This window comes from Limanda limanda, chromosome 20 (genome assembly GCF_963576545.1).
Source record: "Limanda limanda chromosome 20, fLimLim1.1, whole genome shotgun sequence".
In the NCBI taxonomy this organism is placed as follows: domain Eukaryota; kingdom Metazoa; phylum Chordata; class Actinopteri; order Pleuronectiformes; family Pleuronectidae; genus Limanda; species Limanda limanda.
Window position 1 is genome coordinate 565228 of NC_083655.1, and position 19773 is coordinate 585000.

The window sequence follows — 19773 nt, forward strand, 5'->3', positions numbered from 1 at the left end:
GCCTATGGGGGAGTTACCTCTCGGTGACAGTCGGCAGGATGAAGAACATCCAGAAGTGGATCCCGAAAACCAGAATCACCTGAAACACCAACTTCCCCAAAACTGTCTTCCTCAAATACAGAGCCCTGTCTATCACCATGGTCCCTGCAGACAGACAGGACGGAAGACAGTGAGACAGATCAGCAGTGAGACAGACAGCTGAGCAGACACACAGGTGAGACAGCAGGACAGTGGACATACCAAACTGGATCAACACCATCACCAGGAACGCTTCAGGAACCTGATCTTCTGAGAGGGAGGAAGTGATGTCAGCAGCCGCCGAGTGTTTCTACGAATCATCAGAATCAAATAAAAGTGAGTGAAGTTTCAGCTCAGATCGAAATGTTCGTAAATGTTGTTAATGAAACCAACTTTACTCCAAAAGCCCAGAAGCCAAAGACGATGATGATGAAGTCCACGGTGTCTGCGAGGAACATGAGGACGTAGACGTCGGTGACGGCGCTGTACTCTGGTTGGACGAGAGCTCTGAAGAACTGACAGACCGGGCGGTAAACCGACAGACACCTGAGAGAGAGAAAGATCGTGTTGAGTGTTCGCTCGACACCAAGCAAAGACAGTTCACCGCAGTGTTAGCATACCTGCTAACAGAGAACTGCTAGCATACCTGCTAACAGAGAACTGCTAGCATACCTGCTAACAGAGAACTGCTAGCGTACCTGCTAACAGAGAACTGCTAGCGTACCTGCTAACAGAGAACTGCTAGCACACCTGCTAACAGAGAACTGCTAGCGTACCTGCTAACAGAGAACTGCTAGCACACCTGCTAACAGAGAACTGCTAGAATACCTGCTAACAGAGAACTGCTAGCACACCTGCTAACAGAGAACTGCTAGAATACCTGCTAACAGAGAACTGCTAGCGTACCTGCTAACAGAGAACTGCTAGCATACCTGCTAACAGAGAACTGCTAGCATAACTGCTAACACAGAACTGCTAGCATACCTGCTAACAGAGAACCGCTAGCATACCTGCTAACAGAGAACTGCTAGCATACCTGCTAACAGAGAACCGCTAGCATACCTGCTAACAGAGAACCGCTAGCATACCTGCTAACAGAGAACCGCTAGCATACCTGCTAACAGAGAACTGCTAGCGTACCTGCTAACAGAGAACTGCTAGCACACCTGCTAACAGAGAACTGCTAGCATACCTGCTAACAGAGAACTGCTAGCATACCTGCTAACAGAGAACTCCTGGACTCGGATGGAAACTTCTCGGAGTTTCTGCAGCAGCAGATCCAACCTGCTGAGCTGCTGAGGTCTGGAACTCACGCTGCCTGGAAACACAGAAACGCAATTTCATTCTCTACATATTTCAAAGTCACTTCAGCTTTTTCATTTAACTGAATAAAGGGAAATTGTCCTTGAAGTCTGACTTAGTGCCCTCCCGGCATTTTTATTTTTACTTCCAAATATTTTCAACAGGGTTAGCGCTTTGGTTTCATCTTCGAGACACAGTTTTTTCTGATGTAGCTCTAGAAATGATCCACTCATCGTATCTGGGACTGGTGAAGATATCAGAAAACCCCGATCGTGAGACGGGACGTCCAGCTTCTGATATGATGAACGTTACCGTCTGGAACCAGAATCTTCAAATGTCTGAAATCTGATCGTTTCAGATTCTGAACTCTGGCCTGAAACGTTCGTTGGTTCCTGTTGTTTTTAGGTGTGTTTGATTCTACCTGCAGGAGAGCGCAGCTGGGTGGAGCTGGAGCGCGTCCGTCCCCGGCCTCGCCGACGGAGTGCGTTGGCGAAGTCCAGCCCGTCGCCGGAGGAGGCGCGGTCAGCAGAGTCCGTCTGGTTGCTGTGGTGACGGAGGGTGTCGGCTTCCATGCTAATGGTCTGATCCCAGAGCCCGTGGCACTGTGGGGGAGGAGCCAGCGGTTACAATCCAGAGCTTTTTACCTCGAGTTCAGTTGTGTGGTAGAATAACTTGTGGTTTTGACCTTGAGTGTGGCTCTGTGGTAGAATAACGTGAGCAGCTGCAGCAGGTCGTACAGGACGTAGCCTTCCTTCTTCTCCACTCCCAGGATGTTGGGGGGGTGGAACGGTTTGGATCGGTCCACCTCCAGCTTCTGGTTAAATGGGAAGAAACCGAACTGGAAGAAATACTTGATGACGATGGTAACCTGAGGACACACAGGCAGATACACAGTAGAACCGGTTATATATATTTATAAACTATTAATTATCAATGATAAAGAAATAAAGAATAAGAAATAATCAAACACCTCAGTGTAGATGATGGCCGTCATCCAGAAGGTCTTACTGGGTCGAGGGACGGACAGCATGGCCCAGAGAAACACCAGAACCGGCAGAACCAGCGTCAGACAGCTGGCGGACACCATGTGGTTCAGGACGATGACCAGGTAGCACACCGTCTCCGACCTGGCGGGGGGGGGGTAACCAGGGTCACACTGAGGAACCCATTGAACTTGACCTGCTGGTTTCAGTATGAAGGGTTTGAAGGTTCACCTGGCTGCCAGGATGTTGTAGAGGGCGTAGCACATCTGGAGCAGCTGAGGCTGGTTTCCATAGAAACGGTCTGACGCCTCCAGCTCGTCATCGTAGAAAGTTCTGAAACACAGACAGAGTGTTGAGCTGCAGCAGGTGTCATGTGACTGGTCACCTGACACAGGTCACCTGTCCTCACCTGTTCCTCAGCAGCTCGCTCGCCGTCAGCTCCTGAGTTCGAGAGGTCAGCGGACAGGAAGTGGAGGCCGAGTCAAACAGAAGGTCGTTGGTTTCCCCGGGAGTCAGCAGCCACTTCCTCAATCCTGACTCCGCCTCCCCTCTCCTCCTCCTCTGTCCATCCCCCCTCGTCTCCCTTACTTCCTCCTCGTGGAGGTCCAGCCCGATTGCGAGGCTGTAGGAGGGGGGGAGGAGGAGGGAGGAGGTGCTAGCGCAGGTGTGTGTCGGCCGTGTGTCAACAGGAAGTGGCTGGTTCCAACCTTCACAGCTGTTCAAACAGAGAGAGGCACATGATAAAACAGGTCGCTAACTGAGTTATGCTAAGCTAACCTCCCACAGAATCATAACACCTGATCAATATATCATTATGAATATGAGTCCCTGACCCACCTGTGTGTGCGACTGATCTTTTCTTCCTCTGACGATAACGACGCCAGCGACTGGACTCGCTCCATCCGGGACAGCTTGGGTCGGGATCTTTGGCTGGTTTTAGCCTCTATGCATTCTGGGCAATCTTCTCCTGGTTGATTAGGACCATCTGCTTCTGGTTCTGGTTCAGGTGGACTTACTGTGGCCTGTAGTCCACCTGGGTCTTCTTCCGATCCAGGTTCAGGATGCGGGTCTGAACCGATTGATCCAAGTCCTGGTTCGTGTTCAGAATGTGGATCGTCCTCATCGTCTGAGTCTGTTTTGGGTTTCTCTTCTTTCTCTTTGGTGGTTTGACCTCCAGCTTCTTCTTCATCGGTATCAGGAAGTCCTCCCTCTTCATCTCCTCCACCCTCTCTTCCTCTCACTGTTGCATCATGGGAACTGTAGTCCAGACCCGACTCTCTTGATGTTTTCATCATCTGCTCTTCGTAGTAGACGGTGATTGCCTCTCTCGTGGGCAAGTTACCCTGATCAACCAAACAAATAAGAGGGAGAATAAACAGGAAGCAGGTCCTCCATCTTTGTTGTAGTTCACAGCTCACCCCCCAGTAGGGATCTGTAGTCCTGGGTGTGTACCTGTTTGGCCTGTTGTGTTAGCATGCAGTGCTCGATGCGGAGGACGGTGGAGATGTCCACGTGTTCCTGACACAAACCGCTGAGCCAGGCAGTCAGAGAGTCCAGCAGAGCCGACAGCAGAACCCAGCAGAACCGCAGCGTGTTGGAGACCCGATGCAGAACCGTGTCTGAAACACATCCGCTCATCGGTCACCGGGGACAACATGTGTGAAGCAGCTTCAGGTGAGTAAATATAACATCTGCTACCTGAAACCTCCTCTTTGTCCTCGTCCTCTTCACCATCCTCCGTCTCCTCCGTCTCCTCCGTCTCTTCTAGGACTCCAGCGGAGGAGGAGTCACCTCCTTTCTTCTCCTCCTTCCTGCTCCTTCGTTCAGAGGAGTTCTTCTCCCACAGTTTCTTCTGATTGTTTCGAGCTCTCATTGCTGTTCTGGAATCTGTGATCCAGGCGTGGTAAACAAACTAAAGGAACAGAGATTATCATCACATCTTGTATATTATTTGTTGGTGTTAAGTGAACTCACGGATTCATTGAGTTCATTTAAAATAAACCCCTCAGAAGGTTTGACTTGTTGTGTTGGTTTCATTGTGGTGTTAATACAGATTATTATTATTATCATTATCTAATCATTTTTCAGCAGACTCTTGCGTTTGTTCTGTCTAAACATATAATAAAATCTGACTGATTTTGGCTCATTTGCGCCCTCTAGCTCTCGTGACAGATATATATGGTCGTCATGGAGACGGACCTGGAAGGCAGATTTCTCCGGCTCCGCCTCCTTTTTCTCTTCCACCTTCTTTTCTTCATCCTCCTCTTCCTCACTGTCTGTCTCAAACAGGTAGTAGTCCCCACTCCTCACCACTGCAGACAGACAGGTGTGGACAGACAGACAGACAGACGGGTACAGATATCATATTTTCAGAGCTTCACTGTGTTCAGTATCTATATATTATGTCTGTTATTATTTGGTTTGATACAAAAAAAGTTGAATTGAATAAAAAGGTGGGTGTGAATGGTGATGTCCGAGGTCATGTGACTCACTGGAGGCGTGGTTGACCCAGGGCCTCCACCAGTCCTTCTGCTTCTGACCCTTCTTCTTTTCTTGACCTACAAATCAAACACAACAGCTGATTCTGTGATTGACAGCTGTGTGTCTGTCTGTTACTATGACGACAGATGATGTTTGTTTACAGACCGTCGCTGTGGCAACTGTCCTGAGTGACACTCAGCAGTTTCTCTTTCCCTCTGCGGAACTTCTGCTGTCGAGACTTGATCCTCTCCATCCTGAAGCAAACAGACAGGAAGTGGTTCAGGTCCGACCGCCAGGAGGAACTGGTTCTCTGTGGTTTGACTGGTTCTCTGTGGTTTTACTGGTTCTCTGTGGTTTGACTGGTTCTCTGTGTTTTTACTGGTTCTCTGTGTTTTGACTGGTTCTCTGTGTTTTGACTGGTTCTCTGTGTTTTGCCTGGTTCTCTGTGGTTTGACTGGTTCTCTGTGGTTTTACTGGTTCTCTGTGGTTTGACTGGTTCTCTGTGTTTTTACTGGTTCTCTGTGGTTTGACTGGTTCTCTGTGTTTTGACTGGTTCTCTGTGTTTTGACTGGTTCTCTGTGGTTTGACTGGTTCTCTGTGGTTTGACTGGTTCTCTGTGGTTTGACTGGTTCTCTGTGTTTTGCCTGGTTCTCTGTGGTTTGACTGTTCTCTGTGTTTAGACTGGTTCTCTGTGGTTTGACTGGTTCTCTGTGGTTTGACTGGTTTGCTGTGTTTTTACTGGTTCTCTGTGGTTTGACTGGTTCTCTGTGGTTTGACTGGTTCTCTGTGTTTTGACTGGTTCTCTGTGGTTTGACTGGTTCTCTGTGGTTTTACTGGTTCTCTGTGTTTTGCCTGGTTCTCTGTGTTTTGACTGGTTCTCTGTGGTTTGACTGGTTCTCTGTGGTTTGACTGGTTCTCTGTGTTTAGACTGGTTCTCTGTGGTTTGACTGGTTCTCTGTGGTTTGACTGGTTCTCTGTGTTTAGACTGGTTCTCTGTGTTTTTACTGGTTCTCTGTGGTTTTACTGGTTCTATGTGTTTGCCTGGTTCTCTGTGTTTTGACTGGTTCTCTGTGGTTTGACTGGTTCTCTGTGGTTTGACTGGTTCTCTGTGTTTTGACTGGTTCTCTGTGGTTTGACTGGTTCTCTGTGGTTTGACTGGTTCTCTGTGGTTTGACTGGTTCTCTGTGGTTTGACTGGTTCTCTGTGTTTAGACTGGTTCTCTGTGTTTTGACTGGTTCTCTGTGGTTTGACTGGTTCTCTGTGTTTTGACTGGTTCTCTGTGTTTTGACTGGTTCTCTGTGTTTTGACTGGTTCTCTGTGTATTGACTGGTTCTCTGTGTTCTCAGGTCTTTCTGTTTGTGTCTCACTGTCTCTTCAGCAGATCCATAGACGTCTTCTCCACTTCCAGTCTCGCTCTGACGGCTTTCACTGTTGACGCCTCGAAGAGCTCCGCCCCCCTGAAACAAACAAATGTTAACATCATGTGACTGTAATGTGACTGTGTGTGTGTTCTGATAGGTTTGTTACCTGGAGGCCAAAAGTTGTGTGTTCTGGAGGTCCAAGACCACATACAGGAAGTAGTGACTCCTGAAGACGCGTCTTTGCAACAACAGGAAACAGAAACAGACGCCGTCCCAGATGATTCCCGCCTCGCCGCTCGGTAACTCACACTGTTTACTGCTCTGCTGCTCCGCTGCAGACAGACAGGCAGACAGACAGACAGACAGACAGGCAGACAGACAGTCAGACAGACAGACAGGCAGACAGTCAAACAGACAGACAGACAGTCAGTCAGACAGACAGACAGACAGACAGACAGACAGACAGACAGACAGACAGACAGACAGACAGACAGACAGACAGACAGACAGACAGACAGACAGACAGACAGACAGACAGACAGACAGACAGACAGACAGACAGACAGACAGACAGACAGACAGACAGACAGACAGACAGACAGACAGACAGACAGACAGACAGACAGACAGACAGACAGACAGACAGACAGACAGACAGACAGACAGACAGACAGACAGACAGACAGACAGACAGACAGACAGACAGACAGACAGACAGACAGACAGACAGACAGACAGACAGACAGACAGACAGACAGACAGACAGACAGACAGACAGACAGACAGACAGACAGACAGACAGACAGACAGACAGACAGACAGACAGACAGACAGACAGACAGACAGACAGACAGACAGACAGACAGACAGACAGACAGACAGACAGACAGACAGACAGACAGACAGACAGACAGACAGACAGACAGACAGACAGACAGACAGACAGACAGACAGACAGACAGACAGACAGACAGACAGACAGACAGACAGACAGACAGACAGACAGACAGACAGACAGACAGACAGACAGACAGACAGACAGACAGACAGACAGACAGACAGACAGACAGACAGACAGACAGACAGACAGACAGACAGACAGACAGACAGACAGACAGACAGACAGACAGACAGACAGACAGACAGACAGACAGACAGACAGACAGACAGACAGACAGACAGACAGACGGTTTTACGTACGTTTGGTGTATCCTTTGATGGTGCAGGCCAGACTGAAGAGCTGAATCAGCCAACAGTGATTCAACACCAGCGACTTGATGAAACCACACGCCAGGATCTGAGAGAGACAGGCAGGGAGACAGAGAGAGACAGAGAGAGAGACAGGCAGGGAGACAGACAGAGAGAGAGAGAGACAGGCAGGGAGACAGACAGAGAGAGAGCGACAGAGAGAGAGGCAGAGAGAGAGACAGGTAGGGGAAGATATTTAGAGACTCCTTGTGTGACTTTAAATTCCATATGTACAGTATGTGATGTAATGAAGATGATGATATTAACGATGTGTCTCACCGACAGAATATTTTTCATGGTGATGACAAACACGTTGTAGCCGATCAGACAGTCCCAGTAAACCAGGATGGATTGAACTGGTTTCAGTAACAGTTCTCCTCCGACCAACAGGAAGTAGAAGCAGGCGACCAGGTAGCCCATACAGAAGATACTGATCCTGAAGCAAAACAGCACGGTTGAGTTGTTTTTACATTTACAAAAATTCATACTATTTAATCTAAATTTGAAAAACACAAAATATTTCATAAAAATTTTAGTAAAATCCCAATTTTGAATTTTGCATTTAAATATTGCAGGGAAGCAACCTTTTTGAGTGGATAATCGTGGAAATGCAAGAGCAATTGTTTTAGCTTCATCAGTTTTTATGATTTTATGTCAAATTTAGAATTTGACTTACACCTACTCACCTGGTTGTCCCAGTGACGAAAATGATGGTCAGAACAAACCAGAACATGTAGCTGAAGATGATGACCTTCATCATGTCCAGGTAAGACCTGAACAAATAGAGAGAGGTCAGAGACACAGACGGACGGACGGGTGGGCGGGTGGACAGTGGGCGGGGTTTACCTGCCCAGCGTGAAATCAGGAACCGCGTTGAGCCGGAGTCGTCTGAGGACATCACAGATCTGTCCCTCGTCTCCGTCCAGCTCGCTGTTGTCGCCTGCGAGGATCTGAACCGTGGACTGAAGCTCCTCCTCAAACACCTGCAGCTGCAGCGACGCCCCAAGGAGGAGCAGGAAGTCATCTGAAGGGTCAGAGGTGATGTAACAACACGTGTGATGGTCAGACGGAGAGGAACCAGTTCAGAGTTCAAACTCAACATGAATCTTGAATCGTTTCTTTAATTATCCTATATTACTTTAGATACATTTTTGTGTGTAAATCTGGTTTCATTTTTTTTTGTTGACTCGTGACTCATTAATAAAATTCATTACCAAAATTATTTTGTTTTAAAAAATAAAATCTACTTTAACAAAATGTCATTAAAATGATTTTATGGGAACTAATTATTTTGCAGAATGTGATGATGATGATGATGGCCTTACAGAGGAGGAAGAGTGGGTTGGGTGGTGTCAGGTGATCAGGAAGGAAAAGCCATTTCACCACGTTGGAGTCCACGTTGGAGGCCGGAGGTCTCCAAGGATAATCTGAACATCACAACAAAAACACATGGAATGTTAGCTTAGCGCCGTCCAGCTTTAGCTTCCTTCACCATTTCAGAATAAAACTTTTGATAAAACTTTTAGTGAAGTTGATAATCCCAACACTTTGACTTCAGGTGAGTTTGTACCTGCACAGGCAGCAGGAGGGAAACCGATACACAGGAGGTACTGGAGACACAGCAACCCAGACAGGAAGTAGCAGTATTTTGGCCACACTGAGGCAATGCACTTCCTGCTGCGACGTGATAGGACAGTGATGAGGCCAAAGGCATGGGCTACGGCAAACAGATCCATCCGCTGACCAATCACATTTACGGCCAACAGGAAGCAGGTCTGAGGGGGAGCATGGGAATGTTTTTATTCAAAACCAATAACAAGTTAGGTTGTTGCTGTGGCAACATGAGCGTCTCACCTCCAGTCCAAACTTGTAGAAGAAATAGTTGATGAAATATTTAAGGCAGCTCAGAACATTGTCGTCCAGCTGACGCCTGGTGATGTCGGGAAACAGCGTTCTGGTAGGGGGCGGGACTTTCTTGTGCCGGAGACGGTAGAGTTGCTGGTGTCGGTAAACAGTCACCTCGAATGCTAACAGTGCTAACATCATCAGGTTATACTGTGAAGACAAGTTAGCATGATGCTTCGTTACCAGACCTATCGGCACTAACATCCTCAAGCTGTGCTGAAAAATATCAACACTTTCAAAAGGTTTATGGATTGCTGATGTCATCACTCCTCACCCTCACGTAGTCCAGCAGTTTTCCGTCTGTTTTGCGAAGCCCCACCCACTGGGCGGGGTCAACAGGACCAGAGTACAGAGCAGATTGAGACAGGATGCTGCTGGAGTTATCTGGCTACAGAGAGACAGACAGGTGAGAGACAGACAGACAGCTGTACAGGCAGACAGGTATGATGATGTTGCCATGGTTACCATGGTGCAGTTGGACGAGTATCTGATTGGCTGAACGACGTTGAGTTGGTATAACATCTTACAAACGGTCACCACACAGGTCCAAACTGTACAGACTCCTGACAGTTGGGGGCGCCACGCCCTGCAGGGCAGAGCCACGCCCACACACAGCACAAACAGCATGTTAAAGACACACACCTGAAGAGAGAGAGACAGGGTGGAGAGACACAGAGAGGTTCAACACACATATCTGCAGAGACGGACAGAGAGACAGGTCAATATGACAGACAGACTCAGACCTCCTTCACAGAGACCCAGATGATGTAGGAGGAAACAATCTTGACAATGTGTAATTCCAGAAGCCACCAGATGAGGCGCTGCAGTCGCTGCATGGAGAGGAGGAGGCGCAGGAACAACACAGAGATTCGATCCACCACCAACCTCCAGGAGACCAGCGCTGAGGAGGAGACATCAGAGTCGACTTCCTGTTGCAAACTCAGCTCCTCGGTCTCAGGTGTGATGATGTGGAGTTTACCTGTGATGTGGTCAGACAGGGTTTCCTTCTCAAACACACAGGGGTAATGTTCCTCTTCCTCCTCTTCTTCCTTTATCCCCTTATCTTCTCCCTCTATCTCTTTCTCTCTCTCCCTCTCTCCTTTTCTCTTCTCTTCCTCCAGGAGGAGCTGAGGAGCTCCGCCCAGTGACAGGTCGACCAGGCTGCCATCAGAGTGAACCAACCTGCAGAGAGAGAGACAGGTGAAGTGAGACAGGTGAAGTGAGACAGGTCTCGTGGTAGAGGTCTACTCATCTGATAGCTGTGATTGGACAGATTCAGTGTGTGTGTGTTACCTGGTGATGATGCTGTTGTGTGTGTCCACCACAGTCTTCAGGTCGGTCAGCTGCAGGAACGGCTCATGGAAGTAATGCAGGTGAACGATACACACCTGCAGAACAAAGACACACACACACACACAAACACCTGTCACGTCTGTGCTGCTGACACGATGTGTGTTGGATGAAGTGAGTCTGAGTGAGCACCAGTAAGAACGCAGCAGGAATGAAGATCCTGGTGAAAAGAACCGGAAGTGAGAACGACTCCAAACCAACGTCCTCCAACCTGGGAAGACAGAGAACCAATCAGAGAGCCAATCACATGTGTGCCAGTGTGTGTACTTGTGTGTACCAGCGTTTGTGCTTGTGTGTGTACCTGTGTGTATAAGTGTGTGTACCTGTGTGTACTGAGTCCAGAGTAGTAAGTCCAGGTGTGGGGGGATGAGGGAAATTGAAAAGTGTAGACCAGGATCAGAACCAGCATGGAGTAGACCACCACAGCGACCCAGAATCCCCTGAGCAAGGCACGCCAGCGCTCATAATTCAACTACAGAGGCACAGACAGGTGTAGATTATTATTTCAAATGTCCAATCAGTGACACAAACAGTAGCCACGCCCATTGCAACAGTTTGAACAGAGGACGGACGATGAGAATTAGAAACTTTCAACCGCATGTCGCAGTAACATGCAGTACTTGTACCTGTAAAGAGCAAAGCAGCAGAGACTTTGAGTTTACATGTAGAACTGCAGTAGTACAGTCACTAATACACACATAATAATGTACAGTAGTAGTACATGCAGTACCTGCAATACTAAAAGTATTTGCAATACTGTTTTTAATAACAGGAATTGCAAGACTTGTATTATTTGCAGTATTTACAGTACTTGTAGTATTTGCAGTGCTTGAAGTATTTGTTGTATTTGCAGTACTTTAAGCACCGCAGTACTTGTAGTTTTACCTGGTACAGGGCGACGCAGCACAGGAACATCACCATGTAGATGACTTTATAGAGAACGATTTTTCCTTCAAAACTAACGAAGAAGAACATCGTTCCGCAGACGTAGATCCAGTATTTAACAAACATCCTGGTTACCACGGCAACCAGAGCCTCCATCTGAACGGCTCCCCCCAGAAGCAACACCTCCTCGCATGACACCTCCCCCTTCTTCAGGTCAGGCTCTGCACAGACAGACAGGTGATCAGTGAGACAGACAGGTAATCAGACAGACCCGTGGAGACAGCTGTCTCACCCTCCACATGGACAGTGATGGAAGACAGCTTCGTGTCCTCGTGTCTCTCGCTCTTCTCCGTCAGCGCCTGACGCAGCAGCAGCCAGAAGGTCAGGAGACACAGCAGCTGCAACAGCAGATCAGATTACAGTAGAGTTACAGTCTGATAATCAGATTACAGTAGAGTTACAGTCTGATAATCAGATTACAGTAGAGTTAACACTCTGATAATCAGATTACTGTAGAGTTACACTCTGATAATCAGATTACTGTAGAGTTACACTCTGATAATCAGATAACAGTAGAGTTACACTCTGATAATCAGATTACAGTTACACTCTGATAATCAGATTACAGTAGAGTTAACACTCTGATAATCAGATAACAGTAGAGTTACACTCTGATAATCAGATAACAGTAGAGTTACACTCTGATAATCAGATAACAGTAGAGTTACACTCTGATAATCAGATTACTGTAGAGTTACACTCTGATAATCAGATAACAGTAGAGTTACACTCTGATAATCAGATTACAGTTACACTCTGATAATCAGATTACAGTAGAGTTACACTCTAAAAATCAGATTACAGTAGAGTTACAGTCTGATAATCAGATTACAGTAGAGTTACACTCTGATAATCAGATTACAGTAGAGTTAACACTCTGATAATCAGATTACTGTAGAGTTACACTCTGATAATCAGATTACAGTTACACTCTGATAATCAGATTACAGTAGAGTTAACACTCTGATAATCAGATAACAGTAGAGTTACACTCTGATAATCAGATTACAGTAGAGTTACACTCTAAAAATCAGATTACAGTAGAGTTACAGTCTGATAATCAGATTACAGTAGAGTTACACTCTGATAATCAGATTACAGTAGAGTTACAGTCTGATAATCAGATAACAGTAGAGTTACACTCTGATAATCAGATTACAGTTACACTCTGATAATCAGATTACAGTAGAGTTAACACTCTGATAATCAGATAACAGTAGAGTTACACTCTGATAATCAGATAACAGTAGAGTTACACTCTGATAATCAGATTACTGTAGAGTTACACTCTGATAATCAGATAACAGTAGAGTTACACTCTGATAATCAGATTACAGTTACACTCTGATAATCAGATTACAGTAGAGTTACACTCTAAAAATCAGATTACAGTAGAGTTACAGTCTGATAATCAGATTACAGTAGAGTTACACTCTGATAATCAGATTACAGTAGAGTTAACACTCTGATAATCAGATTACTGTAGAGTTACACTCTGATAATCAGATTACAGTAGAGTTACAGTCTGATAATCAGATTACAGTAGAGTTACACTCTGATAATCAGATTACAGTAGAGTTAACAGTCTGATAATCACATTTACAGTAGAGTTACACTCTGATAATCAGATTACAGTAGAGTTACACTCTGATAATCAGATTACAGTAGAGTTACACTCTAAAAATCAGATTACAGTATAGTTACACTCTGATAATCAGATTACAGTAGAGTTACAGTCTGATAATCAGATTACAGTAGAGTTACAGTCTGATAATCAGATTACAGTAGAGTTACAGTCTGATAATCAGATTACAGTAGAGTTAACACTCTGATAATCAGATTACAGTAGAGTTACACTCTAAAAATCAGATTACAGTAGAGTTACAGTCTGATAATCAGATTACAGTAGAGTTAACACTCTGATAATCAGATTACAGTAGAGTTACACTCTAAAAATCAGATTACAGTAGAGTTAGAGTCTGATAATCAGATTACAGTAGAGTTACAGTCTGATAATCAGATTACAGTAGAGTTACACTCTGATAATCAGATTACAGTAGAGTTACACTCTAAAAATCAGATAACAGTAGAGTTACACTCTGATAATCAGATTACAGTAGAGTTAACACTCTGATAATCAGATTACAGTAGAGTTAGAGTCTGATAATCAGATTACAGTAGAGTTACAGTCTGATAATCAGATTACAGTAGAGTTACAGTCTGATAATCAGATTACAGTTGAGTTAACACTCTGACAATCAGATTACAGTAGATAACTCTACTGTAATCTGATTATCAGAGTGTAACTCTACTGACTGTAACTCTACTGTAATCTGATTTTTAGAGTGTAGAGTTAACAGTCTGATAATCAGATTACAGTAGAGTTAACAGTCTGATAATCAGATTACAGTAGAGTTAACTGTCTATATCAGATTACAGTAGAGTTACAGTCTGATAATCAGATTACAGTAGAGTTACAGTCTGATAATCAGATTACAGTAGAGTTAACAGTCTGATAATCAGATTACAGTAGAGTTACAGTCTGATAATCAGATTACAGTAGAGTTACAGTCTGATAATCAGATTACAGTAGAGTTACAGTCTGATAATCAGATTACAGTAGAGGTAACACTCGGATAATCAGATTACAGTAGAGTTACAGTCTGATAATCAGATTACAGTAGAGTTACAGTCTGATAATCAGATTACAGTAGAGTTACAGTCTGATAATCAGATTACAGTGATTGTAGTATTAGTAGTAAAAGTATTAGTGGTACCTTAGAGGCGAGCTCCCTGCAGGGGACGTCCTTTCGGGGGAACAGTCCGGGGACTTCCTGGATCGGAGGGAAGCTGTAGATGTACTGTAAGATGACCAGCAAGTTGCCATAGGCAACCAACCACGGTGATGACATCAGTGTGTACCGGCGACGCTCTCGCATCATCCAGAGGACACATGACCACAGCAGCAGGACACACGTGAGCCAGGACACGTATGTGATGGACCACGCCATCATGGAGATCAGAGCACAGATGTAACTCTGTTTGAGGAGGAAGCTGAACGCCATGGAGGCTGCACTGACTCCGCCCACCTCGCTCCTTACCTCCCCCTCCTCCTCCTCCTCCCATCCGTCACCTTCAAAAACACACGTTTCCAAGGTGTCTGCGACATGAAACAAGAGGTCACATGATGAACGTTCACATGGAGGTCGAGTGAACAAACAAGAATCTGTGATAACAGGAAGTCAAATCCATCAGATCAACATAAGGCCACGCCCCCTCCGCTCAGAGAGACAGGCACTTTACTGACTTCTCTTGATTGGATTATATTTTGTACAGAAACCTACCTGTCTAAAGCAAGCACTGACCTGATTGGCTGAGAGAGTACTGAGGCACAGAGGAAGCATCCAGTCCCAGGGCAGTACTCTGTGTGTGCGGGGGGGTGAAGGAGTCAGAGCGGCTCTCATTGGTCGACGACAGCACCTGCGTCACAGGAAGACGTTTCCTGATGGTCACAGTTAAAGCTACAGAACCCATCAGGCCTGATCATTCTACACATGAATAGAAATGGATCACTTTGATATTCAGATGTTTGTGCGTACGTCTCTGCACTCATGAGCCCTCCTCCACAGCTGTCTCCGCCTCTCTGCTGTGATGTCAGCGATGACCTCATCACTCAGGTTACTGGTGGCGGTGATGATGTCACTGCTCCCGCTGGCTGCTGACACCTCCCTCTTCACGCCTCGCCTCTCGTCACCAACGATCAGCTGAAACATGTGACACCCGTAAGCCAATCAGATCTGCAGAACACTATGAGTGTATATGACATCATCAAGGTCACCTGGTTCCTCCACAGCGCCGCCACCGTGTGGAACAGCAGCAGCAGCATCAGAGGACTGAGGAAGTGAAACCAGCTGAGCTCAGCATTCATGTGCAGCCTCCAGGGGGCGCTGCAGTCCACCGACACCAGAGACACCAGGCCGAACACACTGCAGAGCAAACCACCAGCAATCACCAAGGTGTGTGTTACCTGGTGGAGGTGTGTGTGTGTGTGTGTGTGTTACCTGGTGGAGGTGTGTGCGTGTGTGTGTGTAACCTGGTGGAGGTGTGTGTGTGTGTGTGTGTGTAACCTGGTGGAGGTGTGTGTGTGTTTGTGTTACCTGGTGGAGGTGTGTGTGTGTGGGTGTGTTACCTGGTGGAGGTGTGTGTGTTACCTGGTGGAGGTGTGTTTGTGTGGGTGTGTTACCTGGTGGAGGTGTGGTTGGGAGGCCACGCCTCCTGTAGGGACGGCAGCTGGTAGCAGTAGAGGAGCAGGAAGTGGGAGGAGCAGTACACCAGTGACATCACAGACACACACCTGAAGAGGAGGGGTGGGACCTGACCCGACCACGCCCACCAGGTGCACAACAACTGGAAACAGAGCAGGTAAGGGAGGGAGGAGAGGGAGGGGCATATGATACCTGGAGGGGGCGGGGCGAGGAGGGGGGGGGGGGTTCCATCAGTTCTGGATTCTATTGGATTCTATTGTTACCTGTGAGATTCTATTGGATTCTATTGTAACCTGTGAGATTCTATTGGATTCTATTGTTACCTGTGAGACTCTATTGGATTCTATCTTTACCTGTGAGACTCTATTGGATTCTATTGTTACCTGTGAGATTCTATTGGATTCTATTTCTACCTGTGAGACTCTATTGGATTCTATTGTTACCTGTGAGATTCTATTGGATTCTATTTCTACCTGTGAGACTCTATTGGATTCTATTGCTACCTGTGAGACTCTATTGGATTCTATTGTTACCTGTGAGATTCTATTGGATTCTATTGTTACCTGTGAGATTCTATTGGATTCTATTGTTACCTGTGAGACTCTATTGGATTCTATTGTTACCTGTGAGACTCTATTGGATTATATTGTTACCTGTGAGATTCTATTGGATTCTATTGTTACCTGTGAGACTCTTTTGGATTCTTTTGTAACCTGTGAGACTCTATTGGATTCTATTGTTACCTGTGAGATTCTATTGGATTCTATTGTTACCTGTGAGACTCTATTGGATTCTATTGTTACCTGTGAGACTCTTTTGGATTCTTTTGTAACCTGTGAGACTCTATTGGATTCTATTGTTACCTGTGAGATTCTATTGGATTCTATTGTTACCTGTGAGATTCTATTGGATTCTGTTGTTACCTGTGAGATTCTATTGGATTCTATTGTTACCTGTGAGATTCTATTGGATTCTATTGTTACCTGTGAGACTCTATTGGATTCTATTGTTACTTGTGAGATTCTATTGGATTCTATTGTTACCTGTGAGATTCTATTGGATTCTATTGTTACTTGTGAGATTCTATTGGATTCTATTGTTACCTGTGATATTCTATTGGATTCTATTGTTACCTGTGAGATTCTATTGGATTCTATTGTTACCTGTGAGATTCTATTGGATTCTATTGTTACCTGTGAGATTCTATTGGATTCTGTTGTTACCTGTGAGATTCTATTGGATTCTATTGTTACCTGTGAGACTCTATTGGATTCTATTGTTACCTGTGAGATTCTATTGGATTCTATTGTTACCTGTGAGACTCTATTGGATTCTATTGTTACCTGTGAGATTCTATTGGATTCTATTGTTACCTGTGAGACTCTATTGGATTCTATTGTTACCTGTGAGACTCTATTGGATTCTATTGTTACCTGTGAGACCCAGCAGAGCCGTCAGCAGAATTTTCCCTCCCGTCGTTGTCATGTGTCCAATCATCTGTCTGCTTTTACAAACCAGTGACTCGAGTTCAACCAGAATCCTGTTTCTGCTGCCGCCCTCCTCTTCATCACCCTCTTCATCATCCTCTTCTTCAGCCCCCCCCTCTCCCAGCACAGAGTCCTCCTCAAACACAAGCTCTTCCTCCTGACGCTCCTCCTCTTCCTCCTGCTGAGACTGAAACAGGAAAAGAAGAGATTTGGTTTTACTGGAGGTGTTTGACACGTGAATCCACCTGTGGACGTCTTGGTCCTTCATGGACACACTGACGTCTGAGAGAGACAGTTATGAAGAGTGAGGAAGAGGAAGAGGAAGAGGAGGAGGAGGATGAGGAAGAGGAGGAGCAGGAGGAGGAGGAGGAGGTCTGGTTTCATGTTCACAAACAGACTCCGACAGAACCAATAATCAGCTGATTGAACTTGAAATGTAATCATTATACCCTGAGTGTGTGTGTGTGTGCGTTGATGCGTGTGTGTGTGTGCATGCGCGCGTGCGTTGGTGTGTGTGTGTGTAATGTTGTCACATAACAAGGTTACAGTTAATAAATATCTTACTGAGTTACACACTAATACAAAACAAACCTCGTTAGGAAACAAGACGGGGAAACTAAATTAGGTTACACCTGCTTCATTAATGTGTGTGCGTGTGTGTGTTTGTGCGTGTGCGTGCGTGCGTGCGTGTTACCTGTGTGTGTATGTCGGCGTTCAGTCTCACAATCAGCCTCCAGGTCAACAGACTGATGACCAACACACCAACATCTGGAACCAGCTGTCTCAGTGCAGAGCCTGCATCACTTCCTGTCAGACTAAGAGAGACAGTGATTGTGTTTGATTCAAAGACGTAATGTAATAACTGGTTTATATTCAAATATCACACACGCACACACACACACGCACACTGAACACCGACCCACTGTGTCTCCTGACCCACAGGTGACATGTAATGAGTCAATGATGATGACTAAAATTAGTGTGTTTGTGTGTGTGTGTGTGTCTGTGTAGGTGTGTATGTAGGTGTTTCTAGAGACATGTAGTCCAGACAGAGAGACTACTGAACCTCCTACTGCTTAAACACACACACACACACACACACACACACACACACACACACACAGTACAAACACGTCTCCTCCAACATGTATGAAATTATACACTGATGTTTGACTTTTACGGGAGCTGCAGCAGCAACACACAGACACACAAACACACACATGTCTGAGTCTGTTTTTTTTTTATGTGTCAATAAAGTTTAACTGAGAACAGACAGTTGAGTTAGTGTGTGTGTGTGTGTGTGTGTGTGTGTGTGTGTGTGTGTGTGTGTGTGTGTGTGTGTGTGTGTGTGTGTGTGTGTATGTGTGTGTTTGAGTGTCACTGTGTGACATGGCGTATGTCTTACCTCACAAGGCCAAGCTGACTGAGAGCTTTTTGCCATGATGTACCTGCAGGTGAGCAGACAGACAGGTGAGCAGACAGACAAGTGAGGAGACAGACAGGTGAGCAGGCAGACAGGTGAGCAGGCAGACAGGTGAGGAGACAGACAGGTGAGGAGTCAGACAAGTGAGGATTCAGACAGGTGAGGAGGCAGACAGGTGAGCAGACAGACAGGTAAGGAGTCAGACAGGTGAGGAGACAGACAGGTAAGGAGTCAGACAGGTGAGGAGTCAGACAGGTGAGGAGTCAGACAAGTGAGGAGTCAGACAGGTGAGGAGTCAGACAGGTGAGAAGTCAGACAGGTGAGGAGACAGACAGGTGCGGAGGCAGACAGACAGGTGAGCAGGCAGACAGGTGAGGAGGCAGACAGGTGAGGAGTCAGACAAATGAGGATTCAGACAGGTGAGCAGACAGACAGGTAAGGAGTCAGACAGGTGAGCAGACAGACAGGTGAGGAGTCAGACAGGTGAGGAGTCAGACAAGTGAGGAGTCAGACAGGTGCGGAGGCAGACAGGTGAGCAGACAGACAGGTCAGGAGTCAGACAGGTCAGGAGTCAGACAGGTGAGGAGTCAGACAGGTGAGGATTCAGACAGGTGCGGAGGCAGACAGGTGAGCAGACAGACAGGTGAGGAGTCAGACAGGTGAGGAGTCATACAGGTGCGGAGGCAGACAGGTGCGGAGGCAGACAGACAGGTGAGCAGGCAGACAGGTTCCTCTCACAGTTGTAGTCGGGCTGCAGCGTCGCTGTGGTCAGCTGGAAGAACGACTGCAGCAACAGGAAGAGGAAGCTGGACACACACACGGCCATCACACAGCGACTCGTGGTACCTGAGAGACAGAGACTTTACTTTGAAAAACTCAGACAGGAAGTGATTTCTTCAGTGAGTCAGCTGCAGGAGGAACACTGATAAAACTCTTATTTTGTTGAGTTTGTCTTTTCCTTGCAGTTTTTTATCACAACATTTCATTTCAGTTTAATTTGTATTA

General features: G+C 46.1%; 1 protein-coding gene across 1 annotated transcript in view; it reads right to left on the minus strand.

Annotated features, from left to right (window-relative positions):
- Nucleotides 1-19773, minus strand: part of LOC133027103 (piezo-type mechanosensitive ion channel component 2-like) — a 30397-nt gene that overhangs the window by 6671 nt on the left and 3953 nt on the right. Inside the window, exons 4-45 of the mRNA XM_061094128.1 lie at nucleotides 19507-19614; nucleotides 18751-18793; nucleotides 18040-18160; nucleotides 17292-17514; nucleotides 15837-16050; nucleotides 15432-15579; nucleotides 15193-15357; nucleotides 14959-15073; nucleotides 14371-14753; nucleotides 11826-11931; nucleotides 11534-11754; nucleotides 10972-11120; nucleotides 10781-10859; nucleotides 10592-10686; nucleotides 10278-10480; nucleotides 10042-10199; nucleotides 9764-9940; nucleotides 9573-9686; nucleotides 9248-9448; nucleotides 8964-9168; nucleotides 8719-8820; nucleotides 8240-8417; nucleotides 8080-8166; nucleotides 7673-7829; nucleotides 7346-7442; nucleotides 6312-6477; nucleotides 6152-6241; nucleotides 4950-5038; nucleotides 4796-4861; nucleotides 4503-4615; nucleotides 4002-4215; nucleotides 3756-3922; nucleotides 3141-3646; nucleotides 2713-3018; nucleotides 2535-2636; nucleotides 2291-2447; nucleotides 2006-2188; nucleotides 1742-1922; nucleotides 1237-1336; nucleotides 417-564; nucleotides 241-328; nucleotides 18-144 (exon numbers count right to left, since the gene is read on the minus strand). Of these exons, the coding sequence (XP_060950111.1) occupies nucleotides 18-144; nucleotides 241-328; nucleotides 417-564; nucleotides 1237-1336; nucleotides 1742-1922; nucleotides 2006-2188; nucleotides 2291-2447; nucleotides 2535-2636; nucleotides 2713-3018; nucleotides 3141-3646; nucleotides 3756-3922; nucleotides 4002-4215; nucleotides 4503-4615; nucleotides 4796-4861; nucleotides 4950-5038; nucleotides 6152-6241; nucleotides 6312-6477; nucleotides 7346-7442; nucleotides 7673-7829; nucleotides 8080-8166; nucleotides 8240-8417; nucleotides 8719-8820; nucleotides 8964-9168; nucleotides 9248-9448; nucleotides 9573-9686; nucleotides 9764-9940; nucleotides 10042-10199; nucleotides 10278-10480; nucleotides 10592-10686; nucleotides 10781-10859; nucleotides 10972-11120; nucleotides 11534-11754; nucleotides 11826-11931; nucleotides 14371-14753; nucleotides 14959-15073; nucleotides 15193-15357; nucleotides 15432-15579; nucleotides 15837-16050; nucleotides 17292-17514; nucleotides 18040-18160; nucleotides 18751-18793; nucleotides 19507-19614 (6652 nt within the window). The remainder of the gene's footprint in view (nucleotides 1-17; nucleotides 145-240; nucleotides 329-416; nucleotides 565-1236; nucleotides 1337-1741; nucleotides 1923-2005; nucleotides 2189-2290; nucleotides 2448-2534; nucleotides 2637-2712; nucleotides 3019-3140; nucleotides 3647-3755; nucleotides 3923-4001; nucleotides 4216-4502; nucleotides 4616-4795; nucleotides 4862-4949; nucleotides 5039-6151; nucleotides 6242-6311; nucleotides 6478-7345; nucleotides 7443-7672; nucleotides 7830-8079; nucleotides 8167-8239; nucleotides 8418-8718; nucleotides 8821-8963; nucleotides 9169-9247; nucleotides 9449-9572; nucleotides 9687-9763; nucleotides 9941-10041; nucleotides 10200-10277; nucleotides 10481-10591; nucleotides 10687-10780; nucleotides 10860-10971; nucleotides 11121-11533; nucleotides 11755-11825; nucleotides 11932-14370; nucleotides 14754-14958; nucleotides 15074-15192; nucleotides 15358-15431; nucleotides 15580-15836; nucleotides 16051-17291; nucleotides 17515-18039; nucleotides 18161-18750; nucleotides 18794-19506; nucleotides 19615-19773) is intronic.